Below are 17,557 nucleotides of genomic sequence, written 5' to 3' on the forward strand. Positions count from 1 at the left end.
ACGCTGATGGCGATGGCTCTTCCAGTCTTCTCCCTGCCTTTGTTCAGCCTGCCCCTAGCTCCCCTAAATCTTTTCAGGCTCAGCTCAGGTACCCTCTCTTCCCTGAAGCCTTCCCAGCTTCCCTGAGCCAGAGCATGAGGGCTCTCGCTCTCTCCCTAAGGGACCTCAGTGTGCAGTTGGTTTGTAGGATTATCTGTGTCTAAGTCACTGGAGAACTGCTCCCTAGCTCCCTTATTCATAGCCTCCCCCCTCCTCCTCTTCCACCCAGGCTGGCACCCAAAATGGCTTGATAAACGTTTGCGGAAGGAACCCAGGAACTCCAGGGAGCCAGGATTGCACCTGCTGGTCTGGGGACCCAGGAGCAGCTATTTTAGAAGCACTGCGTCTCACACTGCCCCCTCATGGTGGCCCTAGTAAAGCAGATGTCTACACCGGCTGGTCTTGGAGACAGCTTGAAACAACTGGAAATTTCCTTGAAGGCACACATTTTCTCTAAACATTTCTTTTTGTTTCAAAATTTTTAAAAGATTAAATTATTTATTTGGAAGTCAGAGTTAGAGAGGGAGAGATCTTCCGTCTATTGGTTCACTCTCCACATGGCCACAACAGCTAGCACTGGGCCAGGCCAAAGCCAGGAGCCTAGAACTCCATCCAGGTCTTCCACATGGTGAGAGAGGCCCAAACACTTGGGCCATCTTCCGTTGCTTTTCTCAGGCCATTAGCAGGGAGCTGGATTGGAAGTGGAGCAGCCGGGACAAGAACGGGCGCCCATATGGGATGCTGGCTTTGTAGGCAGCGGCTTTACCCACTATGCCACAACGCTGGTCCCTATTTTCTCTTAGAATCTCTAAAACATATTCTTGTAAGCTCCCTCGACAAAGCGCTGGGCTTGTTATATTACCAAACAGCACTGCAGTTATTTACCATGTGCTGTTTGACTTCCTCCCCCAAGTCTGGCGATGAAACCTTATCTCAAAGGGCCCCACCGCAGTACAGGACGCTCAGTTGGCTCGTGTGACACGGGGTGCGACATCAGAGTACCGTAGCTGCTTTACAACATCACGAGGGACGTGCTAGCCTGCGAGGTGTTACGACAGCGAACTAATTAACATCCTGCTTTAATCCCGGGAGCGACTACTGGGAACACACACATTTGAATTCACAAGAGGCGCTGCTTTCTAGCTGGGTGACACGGTCTGCTGATTAATAGTGAAAACCAAGCTAAACCAGACAAGGACTCTGGAGTCCCACCGACTTGGGTTGGATTCGTAGTTACATTATTTGTTCATTTTGGCTTTACACAAATTAATCTCTCTGGGTTTTAATTTTTCCACCTATGGCTGGCACCGCGGCTCACTAGGCTAATCCTCTAACTGTGGCGCCGGCATCCCGGGTTCTAGTCCCGGTTGGGGTGCCGGATTCTGTCCTGGTTGCTCCTCTTCCAGTCCAGCTCTCTGCTATGGCCAGGGAGGGCAGTGGAGGATGGCCCAGGTGCTTGGGCCCTGCACCTGCATGGGAGACCAGGAGGAGGCCTTTGGCCCCTGGCTTTGGATCGGTGCAGCGCACCAGCCATAGCAGCCATTTGGGGGGTGAACCAACGGAAGGAAGACCTTTCTCTCCATCTCTCTCTCTCACTGTCTAACTCTGCCTGTCAAAATTTTTTTTTCTTCCGCCTATAACACAGAGACAGGAAAAGTGATGCTAAGGTATTGGCCCCACCCACCCCCAACCGGGCGTTGTGGACCTTTACAGCCCAGGTACTGTGACTGCTCCGTAATAAGTGCTCAGGAAACAAGTGAGTGGACCAGGCACCAGGACCCGGCTGGTTGCAGACCCCGGTGGTAAGTGTCACGGCGGGAGATACAGATGGGGTCCTGATGCAGGCTGTAGTTAGATCATCGGGGAGGGCTCCTTGGAGGAACCGGCAGTTAAATTGCCATCTGAAAGGAGGTGGGGGTATTTTCTTTTCTCATTATAGATTTTTAAATAGTTTATATTTTTAAGATGTTATTTTATTTATTTGAAAGAGTTACAGAGAGACAGATCTTCCACCTGCTGGCTCACTCCCCAAATGGCTGCAACGGCTAGGGCTAGGTCAGGTTGAAGCCAGGAGCTTCATTTGCCTCTCCCAGGTCGGGGGCAGGAGCCCAAGCACCCGGGCCACCTTCTGCTGCTTTCCCAGGTGCAGTAGCAGGGAGCTGGGTCAGAAGTGAAGCAGCTGGGGAATGAAATGGTGCCCATATGGCATGCAGGCATTATAGGTGTGGCCCAACCTGCTACATCACAATGCTGGCCCCTAGATTTTATTTTTAATTAAGTATTTATTTGAGAGGGAGAGAGTGTGTGTGCAAGAGAGTGAGAGCAAGAGAGATGCCATATGCTGATTCACTTTCTAAATGCCTGTGTCAGCCCAAAGCCGGGAGGTAACTCAATCCAAGTATCTCATGTCTGTGACAGGGACCCAGTGAACTGAGCCATCACCTTCTGCCTCTGAGGGTGCGCATTAGCAGGAAGCTCGAATTGGGGGCAGAGCTGGGACTCAAACCTATGTTCTCTCTTATGGGATGGGGGCAGGGCCAAACACCCACCCAGGGAGGTGGGCAGCATGACAGGCAGGGGGAAGAACAGTGATGGTGTGGGATTCGGTCACAGCAGGGAGACAGTTGTGGGAGATAAGGACCAGGGAGCCATCAGAAGAAGGCTGGGGCCTGTGCTGTGGCATAGTAAGTTAAGCCTGCCTATGGCCAGGAGGAATTTCTAGGCTGAATATACAAGCCTGAAAGATGTAGCAGACGCAGTAATGGCCCCAAGATATCCGGGTCCAAGTCCCTCGACCCTGTAAATACTTACAGGCAAAAGAGATTTTGCAGATGTGATTAAATTAAAGATCCTGAGCTGGAGAGATTATCTTGGATTATGTGGGTTGGCCCCAAATGTCATCACCAATGTCCTTATACAGGAGCCTGGGGGGAATGTGACCACAGGGTAGGAGACACCACGGCAGTTGTGCAATAATTGTAAGATGCTGCCGCCCCTGACGATGGAGGGAGATGTCACAAGGCAGGAAAAGCAGGTCTCCCAGGCTGGGAAAGACAAGGAAATGGACAGCCCCCTAGGGCCTCCACGGGGAGCACAGGCCTGCTGACAGCTCGCGGTCAGCCCAGTGAGCTCCAGAATGTGATAAATGTGTGTCCTTTACAGCAGTCTGTCACAGCTGCCACAGGAAGCCAGTAGCAAAGACGTGGCCATCACTGGTGGGCGGGGCGAAGCCAGTGGTGACCTGGCCATCACTGGTGGGCGGGGCGACAGTGTCCAGGAAGCTGACCAAGAAGCCCCCAGGGTCTGGCAACAATTCCGCATTTAGGACACAGAGGGGCAAGAACACCTTGGAAAGGGATCTGAGAAGCAGCAGCCAGAGAGGGAAGAGGACCACCAAGGAAAATGGTCCTCCCAGGATTCGAGGGCAAGGTGTTGGAAGCAGGAGGCCGAGGGTCAGATGCTCCTAGGAGCTAAGTTAGGAAAGTGCCCCTGTGGGATTCAGGAGGTGGTGGCTGTGGCGCAGCAGGTTAATCCTCCACCTGCAGCGCCGGCATCCCCCATATGGACGCCGGTTCGAATCCCGGCTGCTCCTCTTCCAATCCAGCTCTCTGCTGTGGCCTGGGAAAGCAGTAGAAGATGGCCCAAGTCCTTGGAACCCTGCACCCATGTGGGAGACCTGGAAGAAGCTCCTGGCTCCTGGCTCCTGGCTTAGGATCTGCCCAGCTCCGACCACTGCGGCCATCTTTGTAGTGAACCAGCGGATGGAATACTTTTCTCTGTCTCTCCCTCTCACTGTCTGTAACTCTACCTCTCAAATAAATAAATAAATAAATAAATCTTAAAAAAAAAAAAAAGCGGTGGCTGACTTTCAGAGGATCCTCGCCGTCGCGGGGACTGGGCTGAAGGGTGGGCGGCGGCGGCCAGCGGGAACCGCACTTCGCGGCGCTACGCCCCCACCTCCGCGGCGGGGGGGCGCGCATCTGCCAACACTGCATTCTGTTAACCGGGTACAGAAAACTCGGAATATGCAGGTGCGGCGACTCGCCGCGTGCTCAGCTGGGATTCCGCTTTGCTTTTCTCTTCTGTGCAGACTACCTAATCCTCTCAGCTACTCCGTGGGGTGAAACTCCACGAGGCCACTGTCGGGGGCGGTCACCCGGGCTTCCAGAAGCAGGCGGGGGCGACGCGGGGACTCGGCTCTGACCCCCAGCCCGACGCTCCGCCCCGCGCGCGAACCCAGAGCTGAGCCTAGTGCGCTTCTACCCTGAACCCACCCCTCGACCACGCCGGGGCCGGCGAGCCCACGAGGGGAAGGCGCGGGTCGGCGCCCGCGTCAGGTCGCTTCCTCAGAGCGCCCCGGTCAAGCCGGCCTCCGGCTTCTTCCCCGTTTACGGACGAGGAAACAGAGTCCGAGCGGAGAGGGGACCCTCCTGCAGTCGCACATTCCCCGAGGGGGCCCCGCGGCGCGCACAGATCCGGGGCCCGGCGTGCGGAGCGGGACGCGGGGGGCGATTCGGCGCCGAGCGAGGCACGGAGACCGGGCGGCGCTCGCGGAGCGACGTCGGGGGAGTGAGGCAGCCGGCGCGGGCTCTCAGGGGCCGGGAATGAGTGTGTCGGGGAGGGGGCGGCGCGGGTCCTGAGGAGACTTGCGGGACAGACCCGCCGCCGCGCACTCTAGAGGCTCCCGGGGACGCTCGAAGGGGGCGGAGCGGTGGAGGGGAGCGGGGCGGAGGAGGTCCTAGCGAGGCCGGGGCGGGGCTGCGGCGCTGGGGGCGGAGCCTGCAGTTGGACGCGCGGCCGGAGGCGGGGTTCTCAGAGGCTGCGAGCCCTGGAGGCGGGGCCCAGGAGGCCTGCGCGAGGCTGGAGGGCGGCACCCCCGCGGGGGCGGAGCCGGGGAGTAAGGCGAGGGGCCGGGGGCGGGTCTTTCAGGGGCGGAGCCTCGGAGGCCCGTGCGGGGCCGGGGCGGGGCAGTCCGGACTAAGGTGGGGAGCGAAGGGGCGGGCCGGGGGCGGGGCGTGCGGAGGCCCCGACGGCGCCCGCGGCGGGCGGTGAGGCCGGCCCAGCGCGGTGCAGCGCAGCGCCCCTCGGCGCCCCGCTCCAGCAGCCCCGGTGCCCCCGCCCCGCACCCGCCATGCCCGAGCAGCTCAGCGTCGCAGAGTTCCTGGCCGTCACCGCGGAGGACCTCGGCTCCCCGGTCGGGGCCGCCGCCTTCGCCGCCAAGATGCCCCGGTGCCGGGGGGCGGCGCTGGCGCGCGAAGAGGTGAGGGCGCCGAGGCGGGAGCTACCCGGGGTGGGCGCGGGGCCCGGCCATGACCTTCCCAGGCGTGACTGGAGCCCCCAGAAACCCGCCCCCCGCCCCGGATCGCTGGGAACCGAGCGCATCTCCAACGTCGGCGTTCTCACGGTCGAGGGGCCCTGGCGCGGGGGGGGGGGGGGCGAGTCCTCCGGATGACCGATCGCCTTGGGCGGGGGACGGGGCCCGCACGCTCCAGCCGAGCGCGCCGTCCCGCTCCGAGTCTTCGCCCCGCCAGTGTGCCCCCCACGTCGCTCTCCTTCGGAGAAGCGGGCTCCGCCGCCTCGGTCCCGAACTGACTGCTCGGGGCTGCGGGGAAGGCGCCCTCCCCCTGCCGCGGGTGCGGAGGCTTGGCTCGCGCGGTGGAACGAGTGCGAAGGGGAAGGCGCCCGGAGCCAGGGTTCACCTTGGCCGGCTGCTGGCGAGTAGAGCGGCTCCCCTCCCCTCTTTGTCTTTCCCGGCAGAGCGTCCCAGGCCTTTTCTTCCTCGCCCTCGCAGGCTGCCCCACCCCATTCCCCTGCTCCCTGGAGTTCATTCCAGCTCCGGACCTGTCCGGCTTTCCCGGGCCCTCCTGCAGATGCCCTGTGGCTGTGGGCCAGCGTAGCATAATGTGTTTTTGCAGCTCCCTTCCAAAGAGGATGCCCTGAATTTGGGTGGCTGGAACCTGGGCAGCGGCTCCAGCCTTCCATCTTTCGCCAGAAGTTTCCGGAGCAGCCACTTCTACCGCGTGGCAGATGCAAAGCTCCTAGCACCCTGGGCCAGTGTGCCTTGGGTCATCTCTCCGCCTCTTCTCCCCTGGTGGTGGACCCTCGGTCCCCAGGTCTGCTTGGCTCACTTTGGAAAGGAGGAGGCCGACCCGCGTTTGGATTCTGGCTCTGCGGTCGGTCAGCTGCGGGAGCCGGGGCAATGGGTGTTTACTGAGGCGGCGTGTGTCCAGTGTGCCTCTTGGATAATCTTGGAATGATGCTGAGCCCGTTGACGGAGGCACCTCTGAAGAGGCAGGGCTCGGGTCTCCTGGGTCCTCATTTGTCTCACAGGGCCTCGCCTTGTGAAAGGGAGCGTGTTCTAATTAAGGTCAGGACCTGCTCCTGAAGTTCGGCGTCCGACCTTGGGCAGAACAGCTGTTTGGAGCCCACCGGCTGTGAACATGGGTAGGCTTTTACTGGAGGCTCCAGGGAGCTAGGTCTTGCAGCCGCATCTTGGGGAGGGTCTGACTTGACAGCCTCGCAACTCTTGTCCTTGGAGAGTCCAGTGTCCTGGGCACCGTGAGGGCTTTTCACGGTGCCCCCTCACGTCCAGGCTGTTTGTTGGAGCAGGAGAAGGGGCTGCACTCTGAACCCTTGCCCTGGCCAGAAGCACCTCTGGATGCTGGTGTGCCTGGCCTGGCCTGGCCTGGCTTTGTGTGTGTAAGCAGTTTGTGTTGGGGGAGGGGCCCCCAGAGTGGGCTGGAGGCCGCAGCAGGCTCTAGCCCTGGCTCAGCTTTGCCCCAGTTCAGGCCAGACAAGACCCAGCCTCTTGACCTTCAGGTCTCTGGGCCGGCGCCTGCAAGGGTTCGCTTTTGCAACAGAAAGGCTCGCAGCACCCAAACACAGCTTTTCCCCAAGCACTTCAGTGCCCAGAGAGTTAGATTCTGACCTTTGGATTAGGCTTCCCTGAGGCTTCCTGTTTGGTTCTGCGATTGTGTTTACGTGTTGGTATTACGTCGTGTTTGCATGTAGTTTGATGCTGCAGCTCCCCACCAACCCACTTCTGGGTATGACTAACCCCCACCACCACCACCAGGCTCGGAGCTCCACTGAATCCAAATGCAACTGATTGTTTTTACCAGAATTTGTATTCATTTGTTTGTTTTATTGGAAAGGCAGAGAGAGAAGCAGAGATCTCCTGTCTCCTGGTTCATCCTCCAGATGCTGGCAAAAGCCTGGCCCAGGACAAAGCCAGGAGCTAGGAACTCAAGCCAGGCCTCCCGTGTGAGTGGCAGAGACCCAAGTACTTGAGCCATCGCTGGTGCCTCCCAGGGTGAGCCTCAGCAGGCAGCGGGAAGCCGGAGGGGAGCCGGGACGTGAACTCGGCCTCTTTGATATGGGATGTGGGCGTCCGAGCTGGTGTCTTAACACATACTGCCCCTGCTGATTCTGAACTCCGTCTCCCAGCCCTGGCTGGTTCCCTGCAGTCACTGGGGGCCCTGTCCTGGGCCTCGCAGTCCTGTTTTTTGCAGCTCTGCTGGGAAGGAGCCTGGGAGCCTGGGCAGCTTACAAGACCCCGGAATGCCAGGGAGAAGGGACCTGGAAGGTGGATCAGCCTGGGCCTTCCTCACTGAAGAGGCCGAGAGGCCCATGCGTGCCCTCACGGTTGGCATTTGGCAAAGCTGCTGCTTCTACCCAGGCATTCAACTGCTCCTCTTCGCTTGCTTGATTGCTTTCTTTTTTTTCTTTTTTAAGATTTATTTATTTGAAAGTCAGAGTTACACAGAGAAAGAAGGAGAGGCAGAGAGGTGGGGGGGGGGGGAGATAGGTCTTCCACACACTGGTTCACTCCCCAGTTGATTGCAATGGCCAGAGCTGTGCTGATCTGAAGCCAGGAGCTTCTTCCGGGTCTCCTATGCAGGTGCAGGAGCCCAAGGACTTGGGTCATCTTCCACTTCTTTCCCAGGCCATAGCAGAGAGCTGGATCAGAAGTGGAGCAGCTGGGACTTGAACCAGCACCCATATGCCACCACCTATGGTGCTGGCTTTACCCGCTATGGCACAGCACATCCCCCCTGTTTGCTTTCCTTCTAAACTCCATCTGTCTGTCCTCTCTTTGTAACTTCCCTGGACCTCAGTTACTCCAACCTGAAAATGGGTCTTAGAATCACTCCCTGCTTACTTCTCTGCCCTGTGAAGGTTTCATGTTTTTAATTGTGAAACACTGTGCAAACGGAGGGGGGGGGGGCTTACATCCATGTCTCACTGAGGGTCGTTGACATAGGTGGCAGTGGGCCCAGGGAGGTTGAGACAGCTGCCCTGTGTCACATAGTGAGTCTGTGACTCTACCTGTATTCTGTCCGGTTCTCCATGCCATCTCTGTTAGGCACCAAGGGCATAAAAATACTACTTAGGGAGATGTGGCCCGTCTTAGGGAGATGAGTGGGAACCCAGGGATCTATCCCGAGGTCCCAGAGAAAGGTGCAGTCAGTATCCTAAGAGACCAGTAGGGAAGGAGAGAAGGGAGGGAGCAATGAATGAGGACTGCTGCAGTCAAGGAGAACTTCCTGGAGGAGGCAAAACTTTTTTTTTTTTTTAAGATTTATTTATTTGAGAGGCAGTGTGAGAGAGAGAGAGAGAGAGAGAGAGAGGTCTTCTATCTGCTGGCTCACTCCCCAAATGGCTGCAACAGCCGGAGCTAAGCTGATTTGAAGCCAGGAGCCAAGCGCTTCTTCTGGGTCTCCCATACAGGTGCAGGGGTCCAAGCATTTGGGCTGTCTTCGACTGCTTTCCCAGGCCATAAGCAGAGAGCTGGATGGGAAGAGGGGCAGCTGGGACTAGAACCGGCAGCAATATGGGGTGCTGGCACTGCAGGCAGAGGCTTAACCTACTACACCACAGTGCCAGCCCTAATGTAAAACTTCTAAAAAGAAAATAGATGAACCCCATTTGGTGGAGAGAAGTGAATTCAGAGACCTATGGGAAGAGAGCATATTAGGAACCAAGTAAACCCTTTAGACCAGAGCTGAAAATGTATGCCATATAGTGGCATCTCAAACTGCTAGTGAGTACACAGGTCGCACTGGGGCTCGGGTGAAGCAGTCACAAATGCAGGATCGTCAAAGACTTGCATTTATATATATAAGAAATAAAGTTTAAGTGGACCGGGGATATAATTTCTAGCTTAAAAATTTTCCTGGGGCAGGCATTTGCCACAGTGGTTAAGATGCCACTCGGAGGCCGGCGCCGCGGCTCACTAGGCTAATCCTCCGCCTTGCGGCGCCAGCACACCAGGTTCTAGTCCCAGTTGGGGCGCTGGATTCTGTCCCGGTTGCCCCTCTTCCAGGCCAGCTCTCTGCTGTGGCCAGGGAGTGCAGTGGAGGATGGCCCAGGTGCTTGGGCCCTGCACCCCATGGGAGACCAGGATAAGTACCTGGCTCCTGCCATCGGATCAGCGTGGTGCGCCAGCCGCAGCACGCCGGCCGCGGCAGCCATTGGAGGGTGAACCAACGGCAAAGGAAGACCTTTCTCTCTGTCTCTCTCTCTCACTGTCCACTCTGCCTGTTAAAAAAAAAAAAAAAATGCCACTCGGGACCAGCGCATCCCGTATTAGAGTGCCTGGATTTGAGTCCTAGTTCCATTGCCAACTCCAGCTTCCTGCTAATGCGCACCCTGGGAGGCAGCAGGTGATGGCTCAAGGACTTGGGTCCCTGCCACCCATGAGGGAGACCCGGATTGAGTTCTGGACTCCCAGCTTTGGCCTGGCCCGTCTCTGGCTGTTGCGGTCATTGGGGAGTGAACCAGAGGACAGAAGATCGCCTTCTGTCTGTGTGCTCTGCCTTTCAGATAAAATGATAAGAAATCAGTTAAAACACTTTAAAAGTTTTTAGAAAAAACATTCCACAAGACAGCCCGTGCTCTTCCCCGAGGTGCCTGACGCTGCCGAGTGCGCGTCCTCACCACAGACTACGGCTGGTGCTCAGCGTGGGTGTCTGCCTCCATTGGCATGAAGGTTTATAGTACAGTGTAGCTTTTACTGAAGAAAAGGTTTCTTTTAACAATCGCTTTAACAAGGTGCCTTTTTTTTTTTTTTGGAAGATTTGTTGATTTATTTGAAAGGCCAAAGCCAAGAGCCAGGAGCTTCCTCCAGGTCTCCCACATGGGTGCAGGGGCCCAAGCACTTGAGCCATCTTCTGCTGTTTTCCCAGGTGCATTAGCAGGGAGCTGGATCGGAAGTGGAGCAGCTGGGACTTGAACCAGCGTCCACGAGGGATGCCGGCGCCACAGATGGCGGCTTTACTCGCTGCACCACAGCACCGGCCCTGAAGTTATCTTTTCTTCCGTGACTCTTTTGACTCTTATTTTAGAGAAGATGTCATGCTCAATTTCTTTTTATTTATTTATTTTTTTGACAGGCAGAGTTAGAGAGAAGAGACAGAGAGTCATGCTCAATTTCTAATGCTCTTGTGAATTTCACAGGTGGCTTTGTAATAGGTTGTGTTTATTTTCGTGTAAAAATGCAGTACTCCTAGACAGTGCTTGCCAGAAATGTGAATCCTCTCCAGCTTGCTTCTGCGAAGGGAAATTTGTCTGAGAGATAGGCGGGCACCTGGCGGACCTGCAGAGCAGCCGGGAGAGGTGGGGAGTGGCGCTGGAGTCTGGGGCGTCGGCTTCCTCGCCCTCTCTGCGCAGTTGCTCAGTGCTGTTGCTGCCTGGTCATCACCCGGGCCCCGAAGTGCAGCGGCAGCCCCCCCATGCACATGACCTCCCTGGTCCAGTGTCTACAGGTAACTGAGCCAGTCCCGTGTCCCACTTTCAAGTTCCTGGCAGAGACTGGCAGCCCAGCCCAGCGCCTGGAGTGCATCCAGCAGCCGGGTCTCCACCCCTGGTTTCATCAGCAGAAGGCACGGGCGATAGACTCAGGCAGGGGAAGCATGGCCACAGAGCCCTTCCCTATGCGGGGGGCTCGTCTCAGCGCAGCGGGGCGGGGCCTGGAAATCCTCCCAGAAGTGTGCATGGCAGATTCTCGCTGACAGGGGAGGCACCGTGCTCACGCTGGTCGATATCTTTCTGGTTGGCTTTGTAATAGGTCTGTGTTTATTTTCCTGTAAAAATGCATTGACACACACTGCCCCGGCTTGGAAGGCTGGGGGATCCCATCCTGGGTTGTGCAGTCCTGCAGGGAGGACCCTGGGCAGGTCACAGGAAACTAGGGTGTCAGGGCCAAGGGACCCTTTTAGGTAAGAGATCAGCTAGGAATCCTCTTTTGAGACGGGGAACCGATGCCTAGAGGGGGCGAGGGGACTGAGAGGCTGGCCTGGAATGCTGAGACCGGTGGGGCCTTCGTGCTGCTTAGGCGTTTGGACTTCCTTGCTGGGTGGTGGGGACCCATGCACCTGATCCTGCGGCCCGAGGAGGAGATGAGCCTGGCCCTGCCAGAGGCCACAGCCGGCATAGCACCTGGGCACTGCTCTGTGCCAGGCCCCGTGTTAGGCCCCGTGGAGCTTCCAGTCCTCTGAGGAAGAGACAGGATGCAGGCGAGCAGGAAGTGACTGTACACTGTGCGAAGTGGCACAGAGGCCGCCTTCCTCCAGGTCTGGTCCTGGGCCTCCTCCTCGCCGTCTCCAGGCAGTCGCGTCCACACCTCTGGCTTCCAGGTGACTCACACGTTGTGTCTCCAGCCTAGGGCTTCATTTCCTGCCACTCACCTGATGGTTTCCCTTAGACCCCATCCAGGACTATTCCCCCGGGGCTGGCCTTCCAGGGCTCCCTTCCAGGCAAGGGCGCCTCCATCCACTACACAAGGCGGAAGCCTCGCACCTGCACGTGTATCCTTCATCCCCAGGGGTCATCAGTGTGGCCTTCTGAGCATCTCTGCAGCCTGCCCTAGTCCGGGCCACCAGTGTGTCCCCCCTGGAGCACAGCCGCAGCCCCCCCACTGGCCTCTCGGCTTCTGCTCTAGCTCAGTCTCCCTACCAGCACTGCCTCTTCCCTGACGGCACGCGTTGTAGATAAAGTTATTCGTGTAAGTTTTTTTTTTTTTTTTTTTTTGACAGGCAGAGTGGACAGTGAGAGAGAGACAGAGAGAAAGGTCTTCCTTTGCCGTTGGTTCACCCTCCAATGGCCGCTGCGGCCGGCGCGCTGTGGCCGGCGCACCGCGCTGATCCGATGGCAGGAGCCAGGTGCTTCTCCTGGTCTCCCATGGGGTGCAGGGCCCAAGGACTTGGGCCATCCTCCACTGCCCTCCCGGGCCACAGCAAAGAGCTGGCCTGGAAGAGGGGCAACCGGGACAGAATCTGGCACCCCGACTGGGACTAGAACCCGGTGTGCCAGCGCCGCAAGGCGGAGGATTAGCCTAGTGAGCTGTGGCGCCGGCCTCGTGTAAGTATTTTTATTAAATTTTGCTTTCTCAATAGATTTTGACTTCTGTGAGACTGGAATCAAATGTCATGGTTGTAGCCCTAGGATTTACCACTGCCCCATAGTAGATGTTCAGGAAATAGTGTCTGGACGACAAGTCAGGGAAAGTCAGCCAACCGAGAAAGCGTTCACAGAGAATAATGGTGTAGGGCAGTCCAGATGCAGCCAGCGGCTTAGGCAGAGCCCTGAGGCAGTGCAGAACCTAAAGGACAGGATGTGTGAGGCTGAAAGGAGGCCAAGGGGCAGAAGCCTAGGGGTGGATCACCGGGGACAGCAGATGAGCTGGAGAGTCGCCAGGAGCTGTGTCAAACTGAAGCTCCTAGGCCGTGCCAGTGCCTTTGGACTTTCCAGCGGCTTGATCCACTTAGAAAGGGTCCCATTGGCTGCTGGATGGAGACTGAGCTGGGGAGGCCCAGGGAGGACCCGAGGAGGCCGTTGTGGGAGGTGTCTGTGGGGTTGTGATTGGTCGAGGAGAGCAGTGGGCGGGTTCTAAGTAGTACCATCAAGATGTGTTGATGGAGTGAGGGCCTGTTGTTGGGGACGGTCGAGAACGGTTTTCCAGTTTCTGATGAGAAGGGGAAGCCAGGAGTTCTGCGCGTTGTCTTCTGGGTCTTTGGATGTCCGAGTGGAGCTGCCCGGAGGGCCGTTGGGTGTCCCAGTCTGGAGCGCGGAGGGCGGGAGGGGCTCGCCTGAGCGTCGTCCGCGCTGCCCTGGTGCATTTCAGACTTGGGTCCGGGTGAGCATCATGTCGCGTCCTGCCCAGACGGCTCTGCGCAGGGACTCAGGCTTCTTACTGCAGGCAACAGCCTGAGCTGTGTGTCGCAGAGCGGGAAGTCGCTGGAAGGGAACGCTCAGAGGTTCGCAGAGTTTCTGGGAAGCTGGAGGGTTGAGGCTGGGCAGCAGGCAGGATCCCAGCCGGAAGCACGACTCCGAGCCACTCTGGCAGGCCGCTGCCGCCTTTCACTGAATGCCACAGCATTCACTGGGACACTGGGCCTGGGACCGCTGCTGCTGCCCGCACGAGAGGGGATCTGACCCCATCCCTGCACCTGAGCCAGAGTCTGCAGCGAGGGCCTCTGATGCCTGAGCCCGGTGTGAGCCAGAAACTTGACCTTTTCTGCTTGCACACAGGTCACTCCCCACAGGAGGTTGATGGCTGGTGGCTCAAGAGATGGCCGGTGGCCTTGGGGAGCTGGGGATCTGCATTTAGACCAGAACCCAGAGACTCCCGTCCACACAGGGGCCATGAAGCACGTTTGCTCATGCTGGGAATGGGTAAGGTTACCTAGGGAGGAATGCAGGGGGCCCTGGCCAAGCTCTGGGGAGCCCCAGTATAGGGACAGCGGGACAGGAAGAGGGGTTAAGAAGGGGGGCTGAAGGAGCTGCCAGCCAAAAAGAAGGAACTCAGGAGAGTTCAGGGCCCAGAGCCAGGAGAGGCGTGGGGGAGAGGCCCAGCTCCTGGAGCTGTACTCTCCCGCGCAGGGGGTAAAGGAAGACAAAGGGCCGGCATTTAGCCCCTCCTGGCATCCTACATTGGCGCCCTGAGCTCAGCTCCCAGCTCCAGCTTCCTGGCTAGGCACCCCCTGGGAGGCAGCCGTGATGCTGGAGTATTTGGGTTCCCACCACCCACAAGGGAGACCCGGATTGAGTTCTTAGGGCTCCCAGGTTTGGCCCCAATCCAACCCTGGCTGTCGTGGGCACTTAGAAGTGAGCTGGTCAACTCCCTTTTTCTCTCTCTGTCTCTCAAATTGAAAAATTAAATGACAATAAGTTAAAAGAAAGACAACACAGACCCCTGGCTTTGGCCACGTGGAGGCTATCGGTACCTTCAGGGCAGGTTTAGTGCCCTTTCCCTCCACACTGGCCTGGGCTGGTCTGAGGAGGGGGCCCGAGGTGCCGGTGCGGCTGGGGACCAGGGATGGGCTTGGAACCCAGCTGCCCGCCCAGCAGCTTCTTCCGCATCAGCCGCCCGCGAGCCGGCCGAGGGTCCTCCCGGCCTTGTCGGCCCGTCCTCTCGCTGAGCTGCCCCTCTCCCCTCGTTTCACACTCCTTCCAGGCTCGCTTCCTTGCCTGCTCCGCTGTTTCTGGCCACTCAGGTGCCGCTGGCAGATCTGGGGACAGAAGCTGGCACTTCAGGGCAGACCAGAACGAAGATACTTGCTTTCCCTGCAGACGATTAGATCACACAAAAGTGTTTCAGAGTTTATGGAAAATGAATTAAAGATAAGTTTCTTTGGGTTTCAAAAGTTTTGAGATCTGCGCCGATGAGTGTGATCCCCTGGCAGGTGGTGCCGAGGGGCCCCCGGGTGGGCTGAGCGCTTGGGCCCGGGCTCACCGCACACGCTTTGGAGAGCTTGCGCGGCTGAGCTGAGAACAGCTGCTGAAGGTTCTCTAACTTTAGACCTTGACCGCGCTTTGAAGAGCCTCAGGCCCCATCCAGACCTCCTGAGTCGGAACCTCCCGGGGGTGAGGCCCAGGCTGGTGAGCAGTTCCAAGCGCCCTGAACTCTGAGGAGCAGTCAGGGTGAACACTGTTGGGCTGAGTTATTGCATGTGCTCCTCTGGTCAGTAATCCATTCACCCGTGTTCACGGAACACCTGCTGGGCACGGAGGCAGGTTCCGAGGACACAGAGCAGCTGGACAGGGTCCCCAGCTGGGGAGGAGAAAGAGTCAATCATCGGAGGATGATTGGCAGCCCTCAGCATGGAAGGATGTGACTAGGTTCAGACAGATCTGGCTTTGCATTCCTGCTGGCCATGTGACCTCGGGCGAATGACTTAACCTTTCTGAATCTCAGTTTCTCCATCTGTCAGTCAAGGATGATGATAGCTCTCTTGTTGGTCTATTTGGGGGGAATCACACAGAGAGCATGTAGCGTATAACCTGGCGTATAACAGGTGCTTAATACTTTGTCAAAATTCCTTTAGCTAAAAGCCCAAGTAAACCTGCACACAGAGTAAAGAGATCAGGAACCAGACAGAGAGACGAGAAGGTAACTGCCGTGAGCACTAGAATGGTGTGCCTCTGACACCCAAGCGAGAAGAGAAAACTTGTGTGCCACGGAGGTCCCGGGGACATGGTGCTGAGGCCGCTCTGGGGCGAGGCGGGGTCTTCCCTCTACTCCGCTCCTTGCTCCGTCTCATCCGTCCGTGTGTCCGGCAGGCATTTGCTGAGAGCCTGCCCGAAGGTGTTCCGCCCTGGCTGCACATTGCAACCCTCTGAGTTGCTTTTAGGTAGAAAAACGCACTGTGGCAGCCATCCGAGAGCACACAGTTTAGCAGTCTTCAGTGTGTTCACAGTGCTGTGCAGTCATGACCACTGTGTAATTCTGGAACATTTCCATCACCCTGAAAAGCAAGCCTGCGCTGATTCATGGTCACTCCCCAAGCCCTCCACCCCCACCCCCAAGTCCTGGCAACTTTCTGTCTCCACGGATTCATTCACGTGTTCTGGGCGTTTCCTGCAAATGGAATCCTGCAACATGTGGCCTTTCCTGCCTGGTTTCTTGCAGTGAACACCATGCTTTCAACGTTCATCCGTGCTGTCTGTGTTGCCTTAAAAGCATTAAAAATATGAACAGGTGGGCACTTGGCCTCCTGGTTAAGATGCCAGCAGGGACACCTGCATCCTGTATTGGAGTGCCCGGGTTCAAGTCCTGGCTCCACCATGATTCCCGCTTCCTGCTAACATGCATCCGGGGAAGCAGCAGCTGATGGCTTAAGTAGTGTCCCTGTCACCACGTACATGGGAGACCTGGATTGAGCTCCCAGTTTCAGCCTGGCCCAGCTCCGTCTGCAGGCAGGCGTTTGGAGAGTGAAACAGCAGATGGAACTCTGCCTGCCTTTGTCTCTCTAATAAATAAATACATAATCTAAAAAAAATCAACAGCAAAATGCCAGGCAATGTTATAAGCATTTTCTGTGTATTAACTCGTATGAACCCCACATAAGAGATGTGTAAGGTGTAGAGAGGCGACGGAGCCTGCTAAGCTGAGTTGACAAATAACATACAGGCTGCCCGTGTGATGTCTGGGACAGTCTTATCCTAAAAATGATCTGAAATTCGGAGCTGCAAGTTCTGTTTGTATTTTTGGGAAATCTGGCAGTTCTGCCAGCGGTAAGGGGTCGGGGCAGGAATCGGACGTGGAGCTGGCCGCGGAGCCGGGCTTCACTGCTCACTCAACTGGCGAAGCCTGGCTCCTCCCCTCCGGGGCCTCTGCAGTGAGGCCCTGGCATCCTGATTGATCGTTGACCGATTGATCGATTTTAAACAATTCAGATGATTCTGCTGGTCGGGCAGCCTGGGGACACAGCGGTGGTATCTCCTGGGCAGGAGGAGCCCTCCTGCATGCCACACGCTGGGCTTTGTCCTAGGAGATGGTGTTGTTATTATCCCATTTGCCAGATGGGAACAGAGGCTCAGAGAAGTTCAGTCACTTGCCCCGGGTCACGCAGCTGAGTACTGGAATTCGGATACTTAGGACAATGTGGCATGACAGCAGACATTCTTAACCCCTGTGCCTTTTCTGTTCCAGGGAGCCCGGTAACATTCATTCATTCTTTTTTTTTAATTTTTTTGACAGGCAGACTGGACAGTGTGAGAGAGAGACAGAGAGAAAGATCTTCCTTTTGCTGTTGGTTCACCCTCCAGTGGCTGCCGCGGCTGGTGCGCTGCGGCCGGTGCACTGCGCTGATCCGAAGCCAGGAGCCGGGTGCTTCTCCTGGTCTCCCATGGGGTGCAGGGCCCAAGCACTTGGGCCATCCTCCACTGCACTCCCGGGCCACAGCAGAGAGCTGGACTGGAAGAGGGGCAACCGGGAAAGAATCCGGCGCCCCGACCGGGACTAGAACCCAGTGTGCCGGCGCCGCTAGGTGGAGGATTAGCCTAGTGAGCCGCGGCGCCGGCTATTCATTCATTCTTTCCACAAATGTTTATTGATGCTCATGTGCCAAGCCCTGCAAATGAGCCGATCCCTGTCCTTCTAGAATTCTCAGCCCCATCAAGGTCAGATGCGTGGGGTGTGTGAGAGCCACAGTGCCCTGTCTGTAATGGGTACTAGTGGCACAAAGGTAGCCAGGGTCGGTTCTGCTGTGCTGGGAGGGGGGTCTGAGGGCTGAGT

The 17,557-nt window shown here is 57.3% G+C and overlaps 1 protein-coding gene across 2 annotated transcripts in view; it reads left to right on the plus strand.

The window, feature by feature from the left end:
• Positions 1–5,046: 5,046 nt before the first annotated feature.
• ASAP3 (ArfGAP with SH3 domain, ankyrin repeat and PH domain 3) overlaps positions 5,047–17,557 on the plus strand; it is a 50,899-nt gene continuing 38,388 nt past the window's right edge. For both annotated transcript variants that reach the window (XM_051857963.2, XM_051857964.2), the window contains exon 1: positions 5,047–5,299. In XM_051857963.2, the coding sequence (XP_051713923.2) occupies positions 5,171–5,299 (129 nt within the window). In that variant the 5' untranslated portion in view covers positions 5,047–5,170. The remainder of the gene's footprint in view (positions 5,300–17,557) is intronic.

This window comes from Oryctolagus cuniculus, chromosome 7 (assembly GCF_964237555.1).
Source record: "Oryctolagus cuniculus chromosome 7, mOryCun1.1, whole genome shotgun sequence".
Classification (NCBI taxonomy): domain Eukaryota; kingdom Metazoa; phylum Chordata; class Mammalia; order Lagomorpha; family Leporidae; genus Oryctolagus; species Oryctolagus cuniculus.